This window comes from Plasmodium vinckei, assembly GCF_900681995.1.
Source record: "Plasmodium vinckei vinckei genome assembly, chromosome: PVVCY_05".
In the NCBI taxonomy this organism is placed as follows: domain Eukaryota; phylum Apicomplexa; class Aconoidasida; order Haemosporida; family Plasmodiidae; genus Plasmodium; species Plasmodium vinckei.
In genome coordinates, this window is record NC_051297.1 from 694,159 (window position 1) to 713,243 (window position 19,085).

A 19,085-nucleotide genomic window follows, 5' to 3' on the forward strand; every position below is an offset into this window, starting at 1 on the left:
ATTACTTATAACCAATTGTTGAAAAAGAAAAAAGATGAGTATATAAAATAAGTAAAATAAAAAATAATAATATAAAATTATTCCATAACAAATAATATTTAAGTTTGTTTTATTATTATTAAAGGTGTACCCTCCATATTACTAACTTTTTAATTTTAGGTTATACATGTGTGTGTACAAAATCATATTTGGTTTGCATTTTCTTGCTTGAAATTTATATGATTAAATATGTTAGTACAATCATAAAAATAGTGAAAACAAACGTGTAATGTGCTATTCATAAGCATTTTGTCGAAATACTTACTATATATATATACAACTTTTATTTATTTATTGTTAAATATCTAAAAAAATGAAAAAAAGAATAAACGTAGCCATCTTTCTAGCCCTTATTAGTCTTCATATAGAAAACAACTTAGTATCCAGTGAAGTTACAAATAAACAGGGGAATTTGCGAAATGGCTATAGTTTTATGAATTTTTTTTCATCAAATAAAAATGATGATTTAGAAAATGAAGACAATGAAGATCAAGAACTTCAAGGAAATTCTGATGACCTTGAAATTTCTGGATCAGATGACAATCCTCCCGAAGGTGATTCATTAACGAAGGAAAATGCAAATAGCACAGATCAAGAATCTGGAAAGCAAGCTGCAACTGGTGATCAGCCGTCATTGGTCTCTCAACAAGAGGAATCTACGGGGAAAAAAGATGGAGAACAAGGTGAAGATGGAAAGCAAAAAGAACCAGTGGTAACAAATGGTGAAGTTTCATCACCAGGAACAGAAAAAGAAAAGGGAGCAGAAGAAGAAAAGGGGGGGAAAAAAGAAGGAGATTCTACAGATGAAACACAAGAGAACGTCAAAACATCACAAAGTGGCGAAGGGAAAGAAAAAGAGCAAACTGCATCATTGCCAGTAGAAGGCAAGGAATCAGCACAAGGATTAAATACAGCATCAGAAACAGGAGAAAAAGCGGGACCAGAAGCAGGAACACAAGAAGGAACAGAAAAAAAAGTAGGAGGAACCCCAGAAACAGGAACAGGAGACGGAGTGGGAAAAGAAGGGTCACCAGGATCTGAATTACCCCCAAAAGAAGAACCTAAAGAGAATGCAAAAGGAGTTCAAAAAGATGGTAATTTAAAGCCAACCGGAGAAGAAGGAATTAGTGAGGGATCTGATAAGACACCAAAGAAAGAAGACAACCCATCAGATCCACAAAAATTACCTGAAAAAAAGGAAGAAGACACACAAAATAAAAAAGGTGGTGATCAACCAAATAAGATTGAAGAAGGAAAAGAATTACAAAAAGAAACACAATCTACGGGAAATGTTTCTTCAGATCAAGCTCCATCTCAGCCTTCAGTAGAGGAACAACCAGTAAAGCAACCACCTTCAGTAGAACCGCCATCAACAGAGAAACCAGTAGAAAAGCAACAATCAACTGAAAGTCCTACTAATTTACCAAGTGGAAATATTCCAAGTGCGGATGGAGAAAATAGTATTGAAAAAGGAAGTAAATCTCCAAATGCTGTAGATGGATCACCTACAAAAGCGTCTGGTGAAGAAAATCACCTTATGATAGAACCATTAGAAGTACCTGCTGGCACTGATGATTTTATTCGTGATAATGACGAGGAAACAGAAGAGGAACATGACAAAGAAGGAGAAGAAGAAGAAGAAGATGATGATGATGATGAAATTTTACTGGATGTATTAGAACATGAAGAAGAAAATGTGGAAGAAGATGATGATGAATTGAATAATGATGAAGATGAAACAACAGAAGAAACATCCAACGAAATAACAAGCGAAACTCCAGTTGTGCAAGATGAGCAACCAAACGCAACAAACGAATCATCCCCTGCAGAGGGAGAAAATGGTGCCCAAGAAAAAAATTCAGACAATTCAAGAGCTAATGAAAATAGTACAACGGAATCAAAAGCTGTTGAACAAAAAACGGAAAAAACAGTAAACCCCCAAAATGAAAACATTGCTGATAAATCGATTTCTAATGAGTATAAAGAAGAGAATAAACAAAAAAAGGATGCTAATAAATTCGTGAAAGATGCTTTTAATCTTTTTAAAAATAAAGACAATGAAAATGAAGATGAGGATGAAGATGTTACTGATTTATCAGAGGATTTGTTTCAATTTATTTTGGAGTAATATGGAAAAAGGTACAAATTAAGAAATTTAGAAATAAGAAGGTTTATTAGTATGTGCCTATATATATTTATATTGGCCATGTCATGAAGTATCATTAGAAAAATCCGAAAAATATCTGATGATATAGTTATATTTTATATTTAAGGTATACAATACAGCCGATCTCACTTTGAAAAGGAGTATTTTTTTTGTGGATTTATTTATTAAAATGACTAAGAATATTATATATGCATATTTGTGATAAAATATATTGTAATTGTTCAAAAACCCTTGCCATAAATGCATTTCAAAGTAAAAAATTTAGCCATTTTATTGGGTTGGAATATATGCATGTGTGGGTATGTATACACGATATATTTATTGTTTTGTAGTATTTTTTTAAATAACTTTTAAATATAACTTAAGATATAATTTTTTTTATGAATTTTTAAACTAATATTTTAATGGTTTTATTTTCGAATTAATTTAATATGTTAGGGCACGATATGTTGGGTATTTTAATTGTGCAAATAAGCAAGCTAAACTATATAAATATATAATATATATGTGGCTATGTTCATTTCTTAAAAATATATCAATACCAATTTATTTTTATAAAAAAATAAAGCCATAATTTTGTGATTTTGTGCAATATACTACTACTAAATAAAAATAATCGAAAATAAAAAAGTTATAATTCAAAAATGTATAATGGAATGCAGAGAAGCAGAATAAGTCTGTATATACTGAACCAAAATTTGCATGATTGCTCTACACCGTTTAATCGACGGAGCCTATATGAAATATATTTTTTGAGCATGTAGATATTTATATAAATATAAACACACTGAATGAAGTAAAGGATTTTAATTTTTATTATGTGTCACCTTTTTTAAAATGGTGCATATTTAATATATTTTATTTATGAAATATTCTCGTAACTACCACCCAAGCAAAATTATAGGAAAAAAATAGGAGGTGCATAAAATAGCTATTTAATCTTCTCTCAGTTTATTTTACTTAAATTTACCGATAGCATGTCTCCGTAATAAATTTATGTGGATAATGTTATTTTATTTGCAATTTTATAATTGTTTCATATATATATACATGTTTTTGCCTTTTATAGATATGTGGAATTAGCAAATAATATGCATTATCGAAATTACATATAGGAAAAAAAATCGACCTTAAGTGGTTGTATATTGTATAGTTGCATGTCTAAGCAATACACTTCATTTTTCGATTTATATTTATTAATATATTATGTGTATAAGTGTGCAATGGTGAAAAAAAAATATGATCATAGTCTTCAATTAATTACTTTTTTCTTTATATTTGCAATCGATTTATTAGTTCCTTTTCATAGAAAATATATAATATACGTTAAGGAAATTAATAAGAAAACATTATAGTGAACATTGCATAAATCTGCGAAAAGTATGCAATCGAGAAAAGAAATAAATGGTTCTTTTTATTTGCTCTTTTAGATCCTTGAAATATTTTTTATAAAAACATTAATGCAAATTGATACAACTACTACATTACTTTTATGTATCAATCATCTCAAAAAAAATAAATAGAAATAAAAGTTAAGTGAACCAATATACGATATATTTGAGTAATATATATTACTAAACAAATTATATGCTACCAGCTTGCTCCTTTAAAATTGTAATTATTATTATTTAAGAGCAAGCAAACAACACACACACAAATAAATATATGTATATATATATGTGCTCCCCCAATAATACTAAAAATGAATGTCCTATGCATTAGTTTTTTTCTCTTTTGTATTTTTCATTTTTATAAAACTGCTGGTATAAATGAAGATATTACGAAATCAGAAATCGCAAAACTACTTCTAGGTATTTCTGATACTGTACAAAAAAAAGCTAGTAATACTGCTAATTCTGAAAATGAGGAAAAAGGGGATTCTAAATTATTAGAAAATAAAGATACTGGTAATACAGAATATCATGATCTTTTACCTAAAAATACCCCCGATGTCATACCAAAAAAACCAGATAGAGAATGTGATAAACATTATGAGCAATCATCAGATAAAACAAATATAGCTAGCCCAAATGGCGATAAAACAGCAGATCTTAATAAGACTGAGCATAGACCGGGCATTTTAACTAAACCGAATCATCAAAGTGATAGTGATAATCCAATAACCCCAAAAGGGGGAAATGACCCACAAAAAAATGGAAAGAAGGTGATATTTAATGAAGATGCCAACCATATAGACGGTAAACTAATAAAGAGCAAACGAAAATATCATAGAAAGGGAAGGAAAAACAGAACAGCGACGGATTTGAATGAATCTGATATTGAAAAAGCTAAATTGGCCACTATTGAAGAGAAAACCGAAGAAACTATAAGTTATAATCACCCCCCATATGATCAACCTTTAGATTTATCAAAAAAAAAAGTATAGAAAAATGTAAAATAAAATAACAATGTATCACATTCTGAATATGTTGATGGAGCGTCCAAAGTTAAACCTACGAATTTGAAACGATATAATATATTATTAACAGAGAATAATATGATTGATAATAAAAAAACAAATGGCATGGCGTCCACAAGCAATAAACCCCAAAACATATGATAATAAATCAGTGGAAAGACTAAAAGTAGCAAGAGGCAAATGAAAAAGAGGACACAAATTTCTAAAAGATTGCATTAAAAAAAGTGTATATATAACTTATTCAATAATATTCATAGCTATAATAAAGTAGTGAACATATGCACGTTATATGCATTGCCACCATTACATGCTCATTTTTTACATAAAACATATATGCACATGTATTTTTTTCAAAAATGTTATTTTATTTGATAAACATGTAAACTTTTTATATTTATTAAACTTTCTTCGATATAAATTTATTTATTCGAAATTTGTATATATAAGCACAATTGTAATTGCTGGCATTTAGTGAACAAATATTATATAACCATTTGAATATTGTGGAACCCTGAAACAACAATTATACAAAATATAAAATTATAAATTCTATATTAAATTAATTTATCCAATTGTATATTGAGGATATATTTAATCGTAGCAACCCATGTTTTTTCATTACTCATGTCATTAGTTGTTTTTAAATTGTTATATTTCACACACTCCCTTAAATATTATTTTTAATATTTGTGCTTTTGGTATTTACATTACTATTATCCAATTGTGGCAACGTCAAAGAGCCAAAAGAATATAATATCATTTTTTCTCATGTTTAACCTTCATTTTAAGAATTAAAAAAATGCATAGTTGCATGATAATTATGCTTATCTATTAAATTTTAAATATTTTTATTTATATTACTAAGAATATTAAAATTATATAAAATTGCCTTTTACGAAAACGATTTTATTCCCCACAAAATATTATACACGTAACATGAATTTTTTTTTAACATAGCTAATAGTTATATTCCATACCCCTTAATATTTTTTTGGAAAGAAAATGTTGGTGAATATATTTTATTTTGTATTTATTAAAGAATAATTAATTTATTTATTTTTCAGAAAAAGGGCGGAATTATAGTTTTAGGATTTTATTTCACAAATGAGTTTATTTTTTTTACACTAATATAAGAGAGCAAAAAAGTATAATTATGTCGTGATTTGTGATAATAGTTTACATGATATCATTTTGTAAGTGTGAAAATATATATTGTTTCACTTTTTAGCATATATGTATTTGTTTTGTTTTATCATTTAATTCGTTGGGGAAGCATATTAAAAATGAAAAAAGGCAAATAAAATTATGGAAGAAATTAATTTTCGAGAAAAAGGCTTATAGTTTTACAGATGTAAAAAAATAAGAATAATTTTTAATACTAAAGATAATGATATTATAATATATAGAGAGAAAAATACACATCTAACGGAATAACATTATTGTATATATTTAATAATGCTGTCACGAGTATCTTTATGGGGTAGAAATTCTTGTCCGTTGTCTTTTGTTCCAATGAGAGCACCCCCAAAAAAAAAAAACGCTCAAGATAAAAAAAAAAAAGAAAGGTAAGTTGCTCCATTTAAAATATAGAAATAATATGCCAAATTCTAGTTATATGAAAAATACAATTATTATATGCATTATATTTTTTCATGTTTTAAAGCTTGGAAGCAAAGAGGGATTTATCAGAAACGAGATACTTGCCATATATACCACCAGCTTATGTAATTGACACGGCATCATTTTTCAAAGACAAGACTAAATTAGACAGTTTATTGTCCTTAATTTTTAGTCCACAAAATGCAAATGATACATATGAAGATAGAGTAGAATATCAAAAGAGGTTTGAATTGTACCAGCTTTTGAAGGAGGTATAAAATCGCCAAAATTCTATCCATATATATATGTGTATTCTTTAATTCCAATAACTGGAAGCATGCATACCTAAGCGCAAGTTTTGCGTATTATTCATATATAATGAAGAAAAATATTTATATGTATATTATTAATTTGTTTTTGTTACTTTTTAAACCTATTTTAGAAGGAGGAGCAAAGATACGCGCGGCACATTGAAAAAATGAGGGAAAATGTTTTTCGGGCCATTCATGAATTGCCCGAAGAATTGTATGATGAAAGTATTAAAGGGGGTGAATTATTTGACAATAAGGAAATTCAATTTGGTTTGAAATATGAAAATAGTTTATTAAATAATTTAAGTAATTATAAAAAAAAATTATTGCATGTGTATAAAATTTTACTACATTTGCGATATCCATTTTATTTAATAAAAAAAAAAAATCCTATGTTATTTTATATAAGTGAAAGTAAAGCCATAAGCAGACAAAAACAAATCAATGCTCAAAGGAAAAAATTAAAAAAAAAATAATTTCTCATATTTTTTTGTGTGTGAATATATACAACTGATTTGTGTTTAATTATAATGAACAAGAGCAAATGATAATTTAGCAAATATGTATGAAATAGTATAAATTGAGAAGGTATATATGTGTGGGTGAAAAATACTGAATATATATAACCATAGAGGTATACCCACATATATATAAACGGATATCCAGATTAATAAAGTAATAATAACTAAATTAAAATGGAATAATTAGAGAAGAGAAAATCCTTAGATATGATTAATCTTCTTCATCGCTTTCGTTGTATTCCTTAAAAAAAATTGAAAAATATTATTTATATTTTACAAGAATAGCATTTGAAAATACAACGATTTTTTTTTAGTTTTCCAAAAAAAATCATATATTTTTTTAAATATTATTATATCGAGTGTGATTTTGTTTAAATTATTTTTATTTCAATTTCATTTATATATATGTGTATATATATTTTTTACCGTATTTCTAATAAGATTTTTTTTAAATAAAAACAATTCCAAATCCTTTGTTTTAAATTCATCTTTATCTATTAATTGAAAATAAAATTATAAAAATATGTAGAACTGCGTGCGTGCTTATGATTTATTGACTATGCTATGCCCATATAAATATTTTATTTTGGTGTTTCTTTCATTTTTGGGGGAGTACTTCCAAAATCTTCAAATCCAATACATGTCTTGACTAGCACACCATCGATAAAAAGACATAAACTCGGCAAAACCTTTATATTTAATTTATTCATAAAAAATAGGCAATTTTTAGCCTCTACTCTGAAATTGGACAAAAAAAGGGAAGATAAAAAAAATGGCAAGGCATATAAGTTTATAGAACTAAAATATGTATATTATTAAAGACAATATTTATCGATTTTTATTATTTCTATATTTACTTGATAAATTTTGTCGCTAAGTGAATATTTGCTAATTTAATTAAATGGGTATGTAAAATATGGCATCGTTTAAAGTTGTTATCATAAAAATGGCAAACCTATTTAACCAGATAAATTAGTAAAGATGGGAAAGGTATATTAAATAGATGATAAAGTATTATATAGAGAGGAAGAAAGAGAAATATAGATACTTACTACACAAGCATTTTTAACAACTGTGGGTATGAAATCCTTTTCAATTACATCTATATAAACACCATCTTTTTTTAGCTCTTGCTTTTTCTATTTGTAAAGGGAAATAAGAATAATGTGAAAATTAAAATGTGTACATGCTTTGCAATATTTTTATATACCTTTTTATGATGTTTTTTCTTTTTTTTACTTTAAGTTGCATTAATCTTTTCTCCCTCCACTTTCGTATCTCCTCTTCATCACTATTTTCGTCTGCTGAAAAATTTTACATTATAATTTCGTTTTTTGTTTCTACATTTGATGCAATTTATATAATTGTTGAGCTGTTTTCAGAAAGCACATTTAAACACACTCATAGTTACTATTACTTATGCATGTCATTTGTTTTAGTACATTTAGTTTTATTTGTCATACTTTCGTTGGAATTTAGGGGATTGATATTTTGGTCCAATGTATTTTTCGATAGTATATCCCCTGGATAATTATTTTGTTCCTTCACTAATTTACATTCTTTGGTTATGTCCTTTTTTGCTTGCTCCTGGATTTTTTGAAATAAATAAAATTTGGAAAAAATTACAATTATTTATTGAACTAGCTGTTTTTGCAGTGTATAGTTAGCACGCATTCATATGTGTACTTATACATATTTAATTCCATATTTATTTATTCGATCATTTTTATGTAGATAGTTGATAAGTTATGTGTTATGTATTACTAAGGTTAGAGATGTGCAAATATCCGTTAGTTTATTTTTGGGATTCATCTTATAGATCTATATATAAAATATTTACTTTGTTTAATAGGAGTACTATAATATTTTTCTATACTTATAACACTTTTTTTCTTATTGTAAATATAAAAAATAAAATATCTTTTGTAATAAGGTTTGAAAAGGTGTTTTACAATTATATAGATAAAAAATACGAAAAAAAGAAAAGTTATTATGTAAAATAATAAAGGAGAGAAAGGAAAAAATTAAAAAATAAATAAAATGCCAAGCCATGCAATGCAATAAATATTATATGCATAACAATGATTATGGTGTTATGAAAAAGGGAACGACGAAAAATGTATACTAAAAATGAAAAAATAAATAAGTACATAAATAAATGAATTAAAACAGTAGAATTTAAATTAAAAAAAAACAGGAACTATATTCCTTCACAGTGTTAATATAGTAATTGCTATTATTGGAGAATTTTATTATTCTTTAATTTTGTTAATTTTATATATACATATAATATTATTATGTATAATATAAACTTTTCTGAAATGTGTATATTTATATTATGCTATATATTCCTGCATAGTCATTTTAAAGTGTATAAAATACGAGTACTTTAATTTATATGCTTTTGGTAAATAATAAATATGATATATATTAAAGGTTTTTCTTTCTTGAACTACATTTTGACTCTTCCAAGTTATGAATATTATTGTGTATACACATACTCATATGCAAAGGTGTATTCCTTCATACTATATTGTATAAGCATACACATTCACATTACTAGGGCAATTTCAAGGGAAAATAAGACTTCCCCAATGTATTTCACTATATTATCATGCTTTATTTTTTAATTTGTTATTATTACTACTTATTATTTTTTTGAAACTTTTAAACAAATTAAGCAAAATGCATATAATGCATACTAAAAATTATAAATATATGTTTCACCTATTAAACAAATAATATTAGCATTTAAATTATTTAATATATTTTACTAAATATGCTTTTTTGTAATACTATCGGAATATGTTCTCCAGTCTTCTATTGGGAAATTCTAAAAAGAAAAAAAACAGTTATGAAAAATAAAGTAATGAGCCCATTTTGTAGAGTCATGTATTAATTTGTTTTTCACACACATATATAATGTGTATATGTGAAAATTTAAATGTAATGGTCCTTTTTTAGTATTTATATAATTTTACCTGTAATTTTTTAATACATTTTAAAACAAAACTATTAATTAGTATCCCAACTAAGAATGAGCATATCATTTGTGTGTAAAAACCATCAATGAATATATACCCCCCTGAAAAATAAAAAAATATAATTTAAAATATAGCATTGTATGCATAAGAACGTAGAATTGGTTAATAAATTGCCATGGGGCAACAATAATATAAGAAACAGTTTGGCATATTTAAGCAAAAAATATTCATTTGTTGATGAAACTGAGGAGAAACCCAATATTATTATAAAAAAATAAAGTGTGTATATACCTTTGTAGGGAATTGTCATATCTGTATAATCAAGCAACCATAAAAACATCGTTGACCACTAAAAAAAAAATAAAAATGGTAATATGAGTAACTGCTATTCGTATTTTATTGCCATTTTTTCAAAAAGGGAAATATTATTGTTTTTTTTAGTTTTTTCCTTTTCTTTTTTTGTATATTACGTGAGCGCCCAGGTTATTAATGGTATTTAAAAATGTCATATATGTTCCGCCTATCTGTGGATCTGATATTACATTTTGAAATCCCATCTGAAAAAAAAAGGTAAGAAATGTGTATGTGTGTTCCCAAATATGTACATACATATTATATGCACATATGTAAACTTTAAAAACAATGTAAATAACTATGTGATAAAATTACCGATGAAACTGACATCAAGTCTATACAGAGATTATTAAATATTTGAGCCCCAAATATATACAAATAATAAATATAAAAAAATATTTGAGGTATGTGAGTTTTATTTGAATACATATATTCAGTTAATGGTAATAATGTCGATAAAACAATATTAGAAATATATCGTAACATATACCCATAGTAATATACATTTAATTGATTAGTTTTTTGTATAACTTTTCCAATAATAGCTGGTGATATAATTGATATAGGTATAAAGAATGGATTAAATATTGCAAATTCTTCTTTTGTTATTCCTTTTTTTAACATTTTAAAATTTGTTGCAACTTCAACGGATGCAAATGGTAATCGATTTATTAAAAATAAAATAATAAATATTTTCATTGGGGGTAAGAATAATAATTCGTACAAATTTTTATACGTCTCTTTTGCATTTCTAAATTCGTTTTCATCTTTTTTGGGGGCATTTGATATATTTTGTGATTTATTCTTTTGTTCTTTTTCTTGTTCAATAATTTTATTGTTTTCGTTTTCCTTATTATTTGATATTTCTTTTTTGAAAAATGTAAGTATGGTTAATAATAAAATAAATAAACCCCAAAATTTTAAAAACACATTCATATCAACAAAAGGCTGAAAAGTAGGATATATTAAATCTAAATTGGCGTTCAGCATTTTATAATACTCTGACTTATAAAATATTGAATGCATAATTTTGACATATTTCTTAAGTAAATAAAAACATATTTTTTTATTATTTAGGGTTAAAAATGATAGTTGAGATACACAATACCCGATATTTTGTCCTAAAATATTGCATATTGAACCCAATCTGCATTGAGAAATGTGAAAAAGAAATACATGGAAATGTTATATATCTTTCTCATGATTGTGCTTAATATGTATCCATACATTCATATATGTGTATATACACATGTGTGTAGTTCGATTGTTTGTTACCCCTTATTCTTCTCCGATAACATGGTTAAGGCCCACCCATCCACTGCAATATCTTGGGTAGCCATTAAAAAAAATAGAATAAAAAAAAAGAAGGTCAAGGAATATAAGTTTATTGACCCATTTCTTTCTCCTAACCATGTGCTAACCCGTAAACTATAGAATATCATCAAAAGGCTGCATATTAACTGAACATTTTAGAAAAAAATTGTTTTTTTTATGAATTTAAAGGATGAAATTTTATTTAATTATATAATATTTTCTATTTATTTCATCGTACCTGTAATGGAATTATCCAACTTTTTCTCCTTCCAAACTTCTTTATATATACAGAATCTATAATGGGTGCCCATAATAATTTTAAGCTACAATCGAAAATAATTTCATGCATATATATGTATATAAGTATTAGAGAGGAAATACTAGTTCCCACAATATATACAACGCGTTTTTTATGTGAGTGTGCGTTAAATACGAACCTGAAAGGTATACTACTCAATGATAGCATGCTTAGCTGGGAGTAGCTAACTTTATCCTGAATTATTAGAGGGACTACAGATGAAACCCCTATGGGCACACCTAAAAAAATTAAATAAATCAGTTATTATAGTTTTGCTATAAAAATGGTAAAGATATGAAATGCAAAAAAAAATGAATTATATGATTCAACATTGGTTCGCGCTCAAATGGTATATATACAAGCGTTGGGGTTTATAATATAAATAATAAAAATTTGGTATAGTATGGTTGAACAAAAAAATTCATAAATAACAAAAGGACCATCAACATATTAGCTTTTGTATAGTTCTCTCTATGCATGTATTTATGTACACAATATTTTATTTATATATATATTTTATGTGTATGTGAAAAAAATGGTGATATAATTGCCCGGCAGCAACACACAGAACACACAGTATATTCGCTTTTTTATTATAAACAATTATTTAAACATAATAGCCAAAAAACATTTAGACGAATATTATACTAAAATAATTGATAAAGTAAAAATATGATACCTTGTATAGTATAAAGCAGTAATAAGAAAATCACATTATAAAAATCTGTATGATTTGATATTTTTTCTTTGGAATAATCTTTTTCATCATCTGTTTTTTGCTTTGGCTTTCTTTCTTTCATTAAATTTGTGTTAGTGTTTCCATGTGAAGATTTATTCATAATGAAAATGCTTTCTTCTTATTTTTTTTTTTATACTTTTATAATAATATTAAAATTTCTATTAATCTCATAATTATTTTACTTTTTTCTATTTTATATATTTAAAACAGAAAAAAATATATATATCTACATATACACTTTGCCAAAAAAGGGAAGTAAAAAATGGGTGGGAAAAAAATAATAAATCCTTTTTGCACTATGCAATGTACACATGCATACATTATATTATATAAATATATATATATTCATCCTTACGTTTTAATTTTTTCTAATGTGTTATTTTCCTTTTTGTAAATCTTTTTTAACATTTAATTTTATGTTATCTTTCAAGCTTATTAATATTATTTGATGATAGTAAAAAATAAGAGCAAATAAATACTTTTCCCCTTCTTTTTGAAAGATAGAAAAAAGGTGAAATTAAAAGCCCTAATAAAAAGAATGATGTTTTTACGATTAATATATAGCGTTATATGTTTAAAAAATTATTTCTAATAACATTATTTTTTGTTTAATATATATGTGTATACACACATAAGCTTATTATATATTAATACGAAGAGTTATTATAACAATAATCATATATTTTATTATGTATAAAAATATAGTAAATTACACAATCGGATGATTGCTTCAATTAAACAATACAAAATTTTAATTTAAAATGGGTATAAGCACACATATATTTATAATATATGTGTAAGAAATTATTTGATATGCATATCACAAAATACATTAAGAAAATAAAAAAAAGTATAAATATATATAATGAACATATATAAAAAAATAAGTTATATAAGGTTAAAAGAAAATAAAGAAAAACATAAAACTATAGTAATAGCAAATTATATATGATATATATAGGGAAAAAAAATTATAAAAATGGGGATGTATAGAATGATAATATTATTTTATTCCGTTATAAGTCAATCTTCTCTATCTGTGAGTTGGAAAAAAAAATATGAATGTCAATAAAGAGTGGAAACAATATGAGATATGCAGAATAAAAAATATGATATGCCATAAAAAAAGCAATAAACGAAAATATATAAAACATTTATTGTTTCAACAAATAAGGGATAATAAACTAGGGTAAAAACGACATAATATATATGTATGTTATCATTTGCTATGTTTCACTTACTCCACATAGATAAATTGTTATTATATCCGGAATAATTGTAATTTCTGTTGTAATTGTTTTGTTGTTGATATTGAGTGTTTTGATAATAGTTTTGTAAACCTGGTGGGGTTTGCAAAGCATAACTAAAATTATTGTAATTAAAAAATGTGTTTGTATTATCTCGAGTTCCATTATATCCATTACTGTTATTGTAATTCCTATAAAGATAAGTAAAATTATTTATTAATTAGAAAAAAATATACAAGCATATTGTTATGTATAGATAAAAAAAAGTCAGCTCAAAAAAGAAATAGTACGAGGTATCTCAGTTGCTCTCTCAGCCTCCTTTGTTTCTCATTCAAAGGAAGGCGATATCGAAACAAGCTAGTCACACCGCGTTTATTTGTATACTAGTTATGTAAATATATGTATGTGCACCATGCTGCTATATATTTTTTATTTATTTAACTTACAAGTTGCTAGTATAGTTGAAGCTGTTTTTGCTTCCCCGGTTGTAGTTATAATTCATGCTGTAATGGTTAAGATTTTTTTCATTAATACTACTCCAGCTATTTCTGTAAGCTGCTACATTTGTATTAGCATTGGTAGTAGTAACATTATTGTTAAGATAATTGGCATTTTGTTCTTTATCTTGTGGCATATTAAATCCAGGGGGTATGTTATAGCTATTTGAGTTTATGTTATAGTAGTTATTATTATTATGATATAATTGTTTATTTAGGTAATTATTTTGATTATTTTGTGATGCGTTATTGTTTAAATTATTTGTTTCCATTTTTCCGGTTAAAGAGGAAGAAGTAGATGAAGCTGTATTTTGTGAATTGTTTTGATTCAATTGATTTTGAGAATATTGATTTATAGAGCTGTTATTAGCATTGCTATTATTATTTCCACTATTATTGATGATTAAATTTTGATGATGATGAGTTGAATGTTTACTATTGTGGGGATGTTGACTGCTCATATTATTCGAAGCAGTGGAGGTAGTCGTATTACTGTTGTTATTGTTACTTTTAGTGTGAGCACTTTGGGATTGTTTCATTGATTGTATAGGTGTTTGTAATTGTAAATCGTTGATGTTTTTATTTAATTGGGATTTATTTTTTAAATCGTTAGTGTTACTAGTACTAGAACAAGGTATATTCATACTGGGGTTCATATTATTTAATGATAAATTATTAATAGCATTATTATTTGTTGTATTATCTATACATGATGAATTATTCATATTTGTTCCATTGTGATTAGAATTATTATTCTGATTATCATGAGATAAATTGTGAGGTTGTAATGCACCTGTTATAGATACATCACCAGAGTTACTTAATGTATCGTCATCTGTATTTAATTGGTTCTTTTTTATATTAGAATTCACAAAATTTACATAATTATTCATATGCATATTATTATTATGAGCATATAAATTAGTTTCATCAAAATTATCATAATTCATATTATAATTAAAATTGTTATTATGAATACTATTATTTTTATTATAGTGATTGTTTATTAAACCATATTGAGGAACTAATGTTTGTGTAGTATATCCATTATAGTGCATGTTATTATATGGATATGATAAATTTGTAAATGAATAATTAAATTGGTTAGCTAAACCTGGAGGAGAATTATATGAATTATACATGTTATTATTACTTAAATTATTCATTCCTAAGTTCATTAAATTCATATTATTAGCATCTGCATTTGTATTTTTATTCGACATATTATTTGTTAATCCATTGCTTGAATTTACGCCAATATTTATATTACCATTGGCATTGTTGGCGTTACTATTATTGCTTTCATCACCATTATTGTTGCTATCTGTTGATAGTTTATTGTTTCCTGAATTATGTTGATTTTGTAAAAATTTCTGAGATATTTGATTTAGTTGCAAAGTATTTGCATCTTCATTATCAGGGTCATAACTTTTGTTTTTCATTACATTATGTGAATAATTATTATGCTTTCCATTAATAAGAGATGATGAAGAGTTATTATTTTCATGACCAGAATGGTGTTGTAATGATTGGTTCATATATACTGATGAAGAATTATTAATCAAATATTTTGCATTATTTTGATTACTATTATTAGAATTATTGTTTAATGAACTATGAATTTGATGGTGGCTACCAATTGATATATCATTAGTGGATGTTCCTCCTATTGCTCCAGATATTTTAGGTATGTATAGATGTTGAGATTTTCCACTAACTTGTGCATGTTTATTACTTTGGGCATGGAACATTCTTTTTTGTTTATCATCACTTAATATTTTATTGTTATCACTATTAAGATCTTCTCTCTTTTGGTTTTTATTTTTAAAGTACAAATGTTTCATTTCCCTCTCTTTTTGGTTTCTTATGTCAATATTGCTATTATTTTCAGCACCGTTATGAATTCTATGATTATTTTCATAGTTTCTATTTTCAGTATCCTTCATATGCAATAAGGATCTTCCACTATTATTATCACTGTTAGCTATTTCGCCATTTATATCAATTTGAGATGTATCTACATCATAATTTTTTCTTAAATTATTTTTTTTTCTATTTTCAGAATTTATCATTCTGTTATTGTTGTTATTATCATTTTTCATTAGCTCGTTATCACTATCGGGGGCATGGAAATTTTCTATTTGATCTCCAGTAATGTTAATATTACCAAAAAATATATTTTTATTTACATTATTTCCCATTAGAGATAAACCGGGCATAAATATTGGAACGTTGTTTTTATCTTTCATATTGTTGTAATCATCTGACACCGAGAATTGGTGACCATGTAATTTATCCATGTGTGAAGAAATTGTAAATTTTGAATTATTATTTTCGATGGTGTTAGCACCAGATTGATTTATTTTACTTTTTCCTTTTTTAACGTCACTAGATAATTCTTTAATATTTTTTGATTTTACTGAAACATTATTATTTTCATTACTTGGAATGCATTCTTGGGCATTCTTTTTCTTATTTGTATCAATTGCGTGTTCATTTAATTGACCTTTTTTATTTCCCTCTTCTAATGTTTCTTCTTTATTTTTGGAGATATTTTCACTAGATGTAATTTGATCTTTTCCTTGCGCATTTTCTTTTTTTTTTTGCTTTGCAAGTTTATTATTTTGAGCACCTTTTTTATTTGCATCTTTTTTTAAGTCTTTTGAATTAGTATCATCATTTTTTGTAGCATTATCATCTGCATTTTCTGCATTATTATCGTGAGTATTTCCATTTTTACTACCTTTTGTAATAATGGATACCCATAATTTATCATTGTTGCTATTATTGTTGATGGAATTCTTATTAGAATTTGTTGACTGATTTTTATTATTTTTTTTTTCTTTTTTACCACTCTCATCTTCCGTTTTATTTATAGCTTGATCATTTGATGCGGGTTTTACTCCTTCGATTTTTTTTATAACGCCTGAAAAGGCTTCTTTAAGTTTTTTATTAACTATAGAAGCATAAGACATACCTTTTGTATTACTCTTTTCATTTTGGGCTTTTCCATCTATATTTTTTTTTTTTTGTTTATCATTATTATTTTCATCACTATTGGAAGGTTTATTATTTGGTGAGTCACCATTTGGCCGTTGATCCGTAGAAGGATCACAACCCAAACCATCTAAGTTATTACTTTTATTTTGTGTTTTATTAGTATATTTGTTCAAATTACTTTTTTGTTGGGTTCCTTTAACATCGTGGGTATTCATATTATTATTACCAGAATTATATAAGCCTTGCTTATTGTTATTTATATTGGTATTACTGTTATTATTGCTAAATGTAGAATATCTTGTCTTATTACCATTATTCCGTCCATAATATGAATCGTTTAATGGTTTATTATATCTATTGTAATTTTTATTAAAATATTTATCATTATAATTAAAATTACTATATCTACTAAAATTCGATACTGTTGTTGATCCAGACACATTAATATTAGTAATACCTGTTGATGGTATATTAACTGTCTTGTTTTTACTATTTTTTATACCTACTAATTTATCATTATATTTAGATTTATCTCCTTCGTCGAATGCTGATAGTCTTTTTTTATCAAAATTTTGTGCATTATTGATGCCATTATTATTGGCTAGAGGGTCTCCCTTTTTGTTTGTAACTTCTTTACCATGTAAAAAATTGTCACCATTTATTATAACATGTGATGATTGTTTAAGATTTTTTTTTGTCATATTATCATCATAAGGTTGTTTATTACCATTATTTAATAGTGAAGTATCTTCATTTTTTGAGCCATAATTTACAATATATGTGGCTTTATTATCATTTTTATTATATTTATTGTAATTTCCAACATCGGCACCGGTATTCGCAATGCCCATTCCAGATTTATTATTTTTTCTTAAATCTTTATCTTTTAAATTAAAACCTTTTGAAAATAATTTATCAATTTTGCTACTTTTTCCTCCAATTGTATTATTTTGTGAAAGACTGTTTTTCCCATTTTTTGCGGGTGTTTTTTTGCTTTTTCGGGTTTTCACTGTTTCCCATAAGCCTTCTTCATTACCCTCCTTAGATTCCACAATATTACCTAATTCTAATTGAATTTTTTCGATATCGAATTTGTATAAACTAATAAAATTGTATACATCTTCTTTATTATATCCATAATAATCTAAAATTGGGGATATTACTTCAATCATTTTTTCTATTCTAGGAGAATAGCATGATTTACCTTCTATTTTTTTTTTGGATAATGAACCCCATTTACTTTTTCTTAAGTTTTTTAAAGTTAAAGCCATTGTTTCTTTTGTAGTTGATTTATCCATTATTTTAATTAATTCTTTTATGCATATTTTTTTCAGGATTATTTCCTTTTTGTTTATTTATACGCTTATTTTATTATACATATATATATATATATATATATATATATATATATATATATATATATACATATAATATTTTCCGCTTTTCGTGTATATATTTTTCTATTAATGTGATATTCTGCTATAAATGCGTGTACGTGTTGTTATATCTTGGATTTAAAATATATATATGTGCAAATATTTGTCCAATCATATATTCAAACATGCAACAATTTTTACTTCAAAACTAATTTAAATA

The 19,085-nt window shown here is 25.6% G+C and overlaps 6 protein-coding genes across 6 annotated transcripts; 3 read left to right on the forward strand and 3 right to left on the reverse strand.

The window, feature by feature from the left end:
* Positions 1 to 352: 352 nt before the first annotated feature.
* On the forward strand, positions 353 to 2,167 carry PVVCY_0501980 (conserved Plasmodium protein, unknown function; the record flags this gene model as incomplete). Its single annotated transcript, XM_008627570.1, has 1 exon — positions 353 to 2,167. One exon carries the CDS (start codon positions 353 to 355, stop codon positions 2,165 to 2,167), a length of 1,815 nt encoding a protein of 604 aa, XP_008625792.1.
* A 1,499-nt stretch (positions 2,168 to 3,666) lies between these two features.
* Positions 3,667 to 4,592, forward strand: PVVCY_0501990 (conserved Plasmodium protein, unknown function; the record flags this gene model as incomplete). The annotated part of the gene is made up of 2 exons (XM_008627571.2): positions 3,667 to 3,700; positions 3,982 to 4,592. The coding sequence occupies 2 exons, from the start codon at positions 3,667 to 3,669 to the stop codon at positions 4,590 to 4,592; spliced, it is 645 nt and encodes a 214-aa protein (XP_008625793.2).
* Positions 4,593 to 6,080: 1,488 nt separating this feature from the next.
* On the forward strand, positions 6,081 to 7,011 carry PVVCY_0502000 (conserved Plasmodium protein, unknown function; the record flags this gene model as incomplete). The annotated part of the gene is made up of 3 exons (XM_008627572.1): positions 6,081 to 6,190; positions 6,289 to 6,496; positions 6,667 to 7,011. The coding sequence occupies 3 exons, from the start codon at positions 6,081 to 6,083 to the stop codon at positions 7,009 to 7,011; spliced, it is 663 nt and encodes a 220-aa protein (XP_008625794.1).
* Positions 7,012 to 7,267: 256 nt separating this feature from the next.
* Positions 7,268 to 8,868, reverse strand: PVVCY_0502010 (phosducin-like protein, putative; the record flags this gene model as incomplete). Its single annotated transcript, XM_037635036.1, has 8 exons — positions 7,268 to 7,297; positions 7,483 to 7,550; positions 7,673 to 7,794; positions 7,914 to 8,011; positions 8,109 to 8,195; positions 8,296 to 8,357; positions 8,520 to 8,643; positions 8,821 to 8,868. 8 exons carry the CDS (start codon positions 8,866 to 8,868, stop codon positions 7,268 to 7,270), a joined length of 639 nt encoding a protein of 212 aa, XP_037490222.1.
* Positions 8,869 to 9,829: 961 nt separating this feature from the next.
* Positions 9,830 to 12,845, reverse strand: PVVCY_0502020 (acetyl-CoA transporter, putative; the record flags this gene model as incomplete). Its single annotated transcript, XM_037635037.1, has 9 exons — positions 9,830 to 9,889; positions 10,038 to 10,141; positions 10,332 to 10,389; positions 10,511 to 10,597; positions 10,710 to 11,541; positions 11,706 to 11,854; positions 11,947 to 12,031; positions 12,146 to 12,245; positions 12,686 to 12,845. 9 exons carry the CDS (start codon positions 12,843 to 12,845, stop codon positions 9,830 to 9,832), a joined length of 1,635 nt encoding a protein of 544 aa, XP_037490223.1.
* Positions 12,846 to 13,768: 923 nt separating this feature from the next.
* Positions 13,769 to 18,787, reverse strand: PVVCY_0502030 (conserved Plasmodium protein, unknown function; the record flags this gene model as incomplete). The annotated part of the gene is made up of 3 exons (XM_008627575.2): positions 13,769 to 13,782; positions 13,987 to 14,183; positions 14,439 to 18,787. The coding sequence occupies 3 exons, from the start codon at positions 18,785 to 18,787 to the stop codon at positions 13,769 to 13,771; spliced, it is 4,560 nt and encodes a 1,519-aa protein (XP_008625797.2).
* Between the last annotated feature and the right edge of the window lie 298 nt (positions 18,788 to 19,085).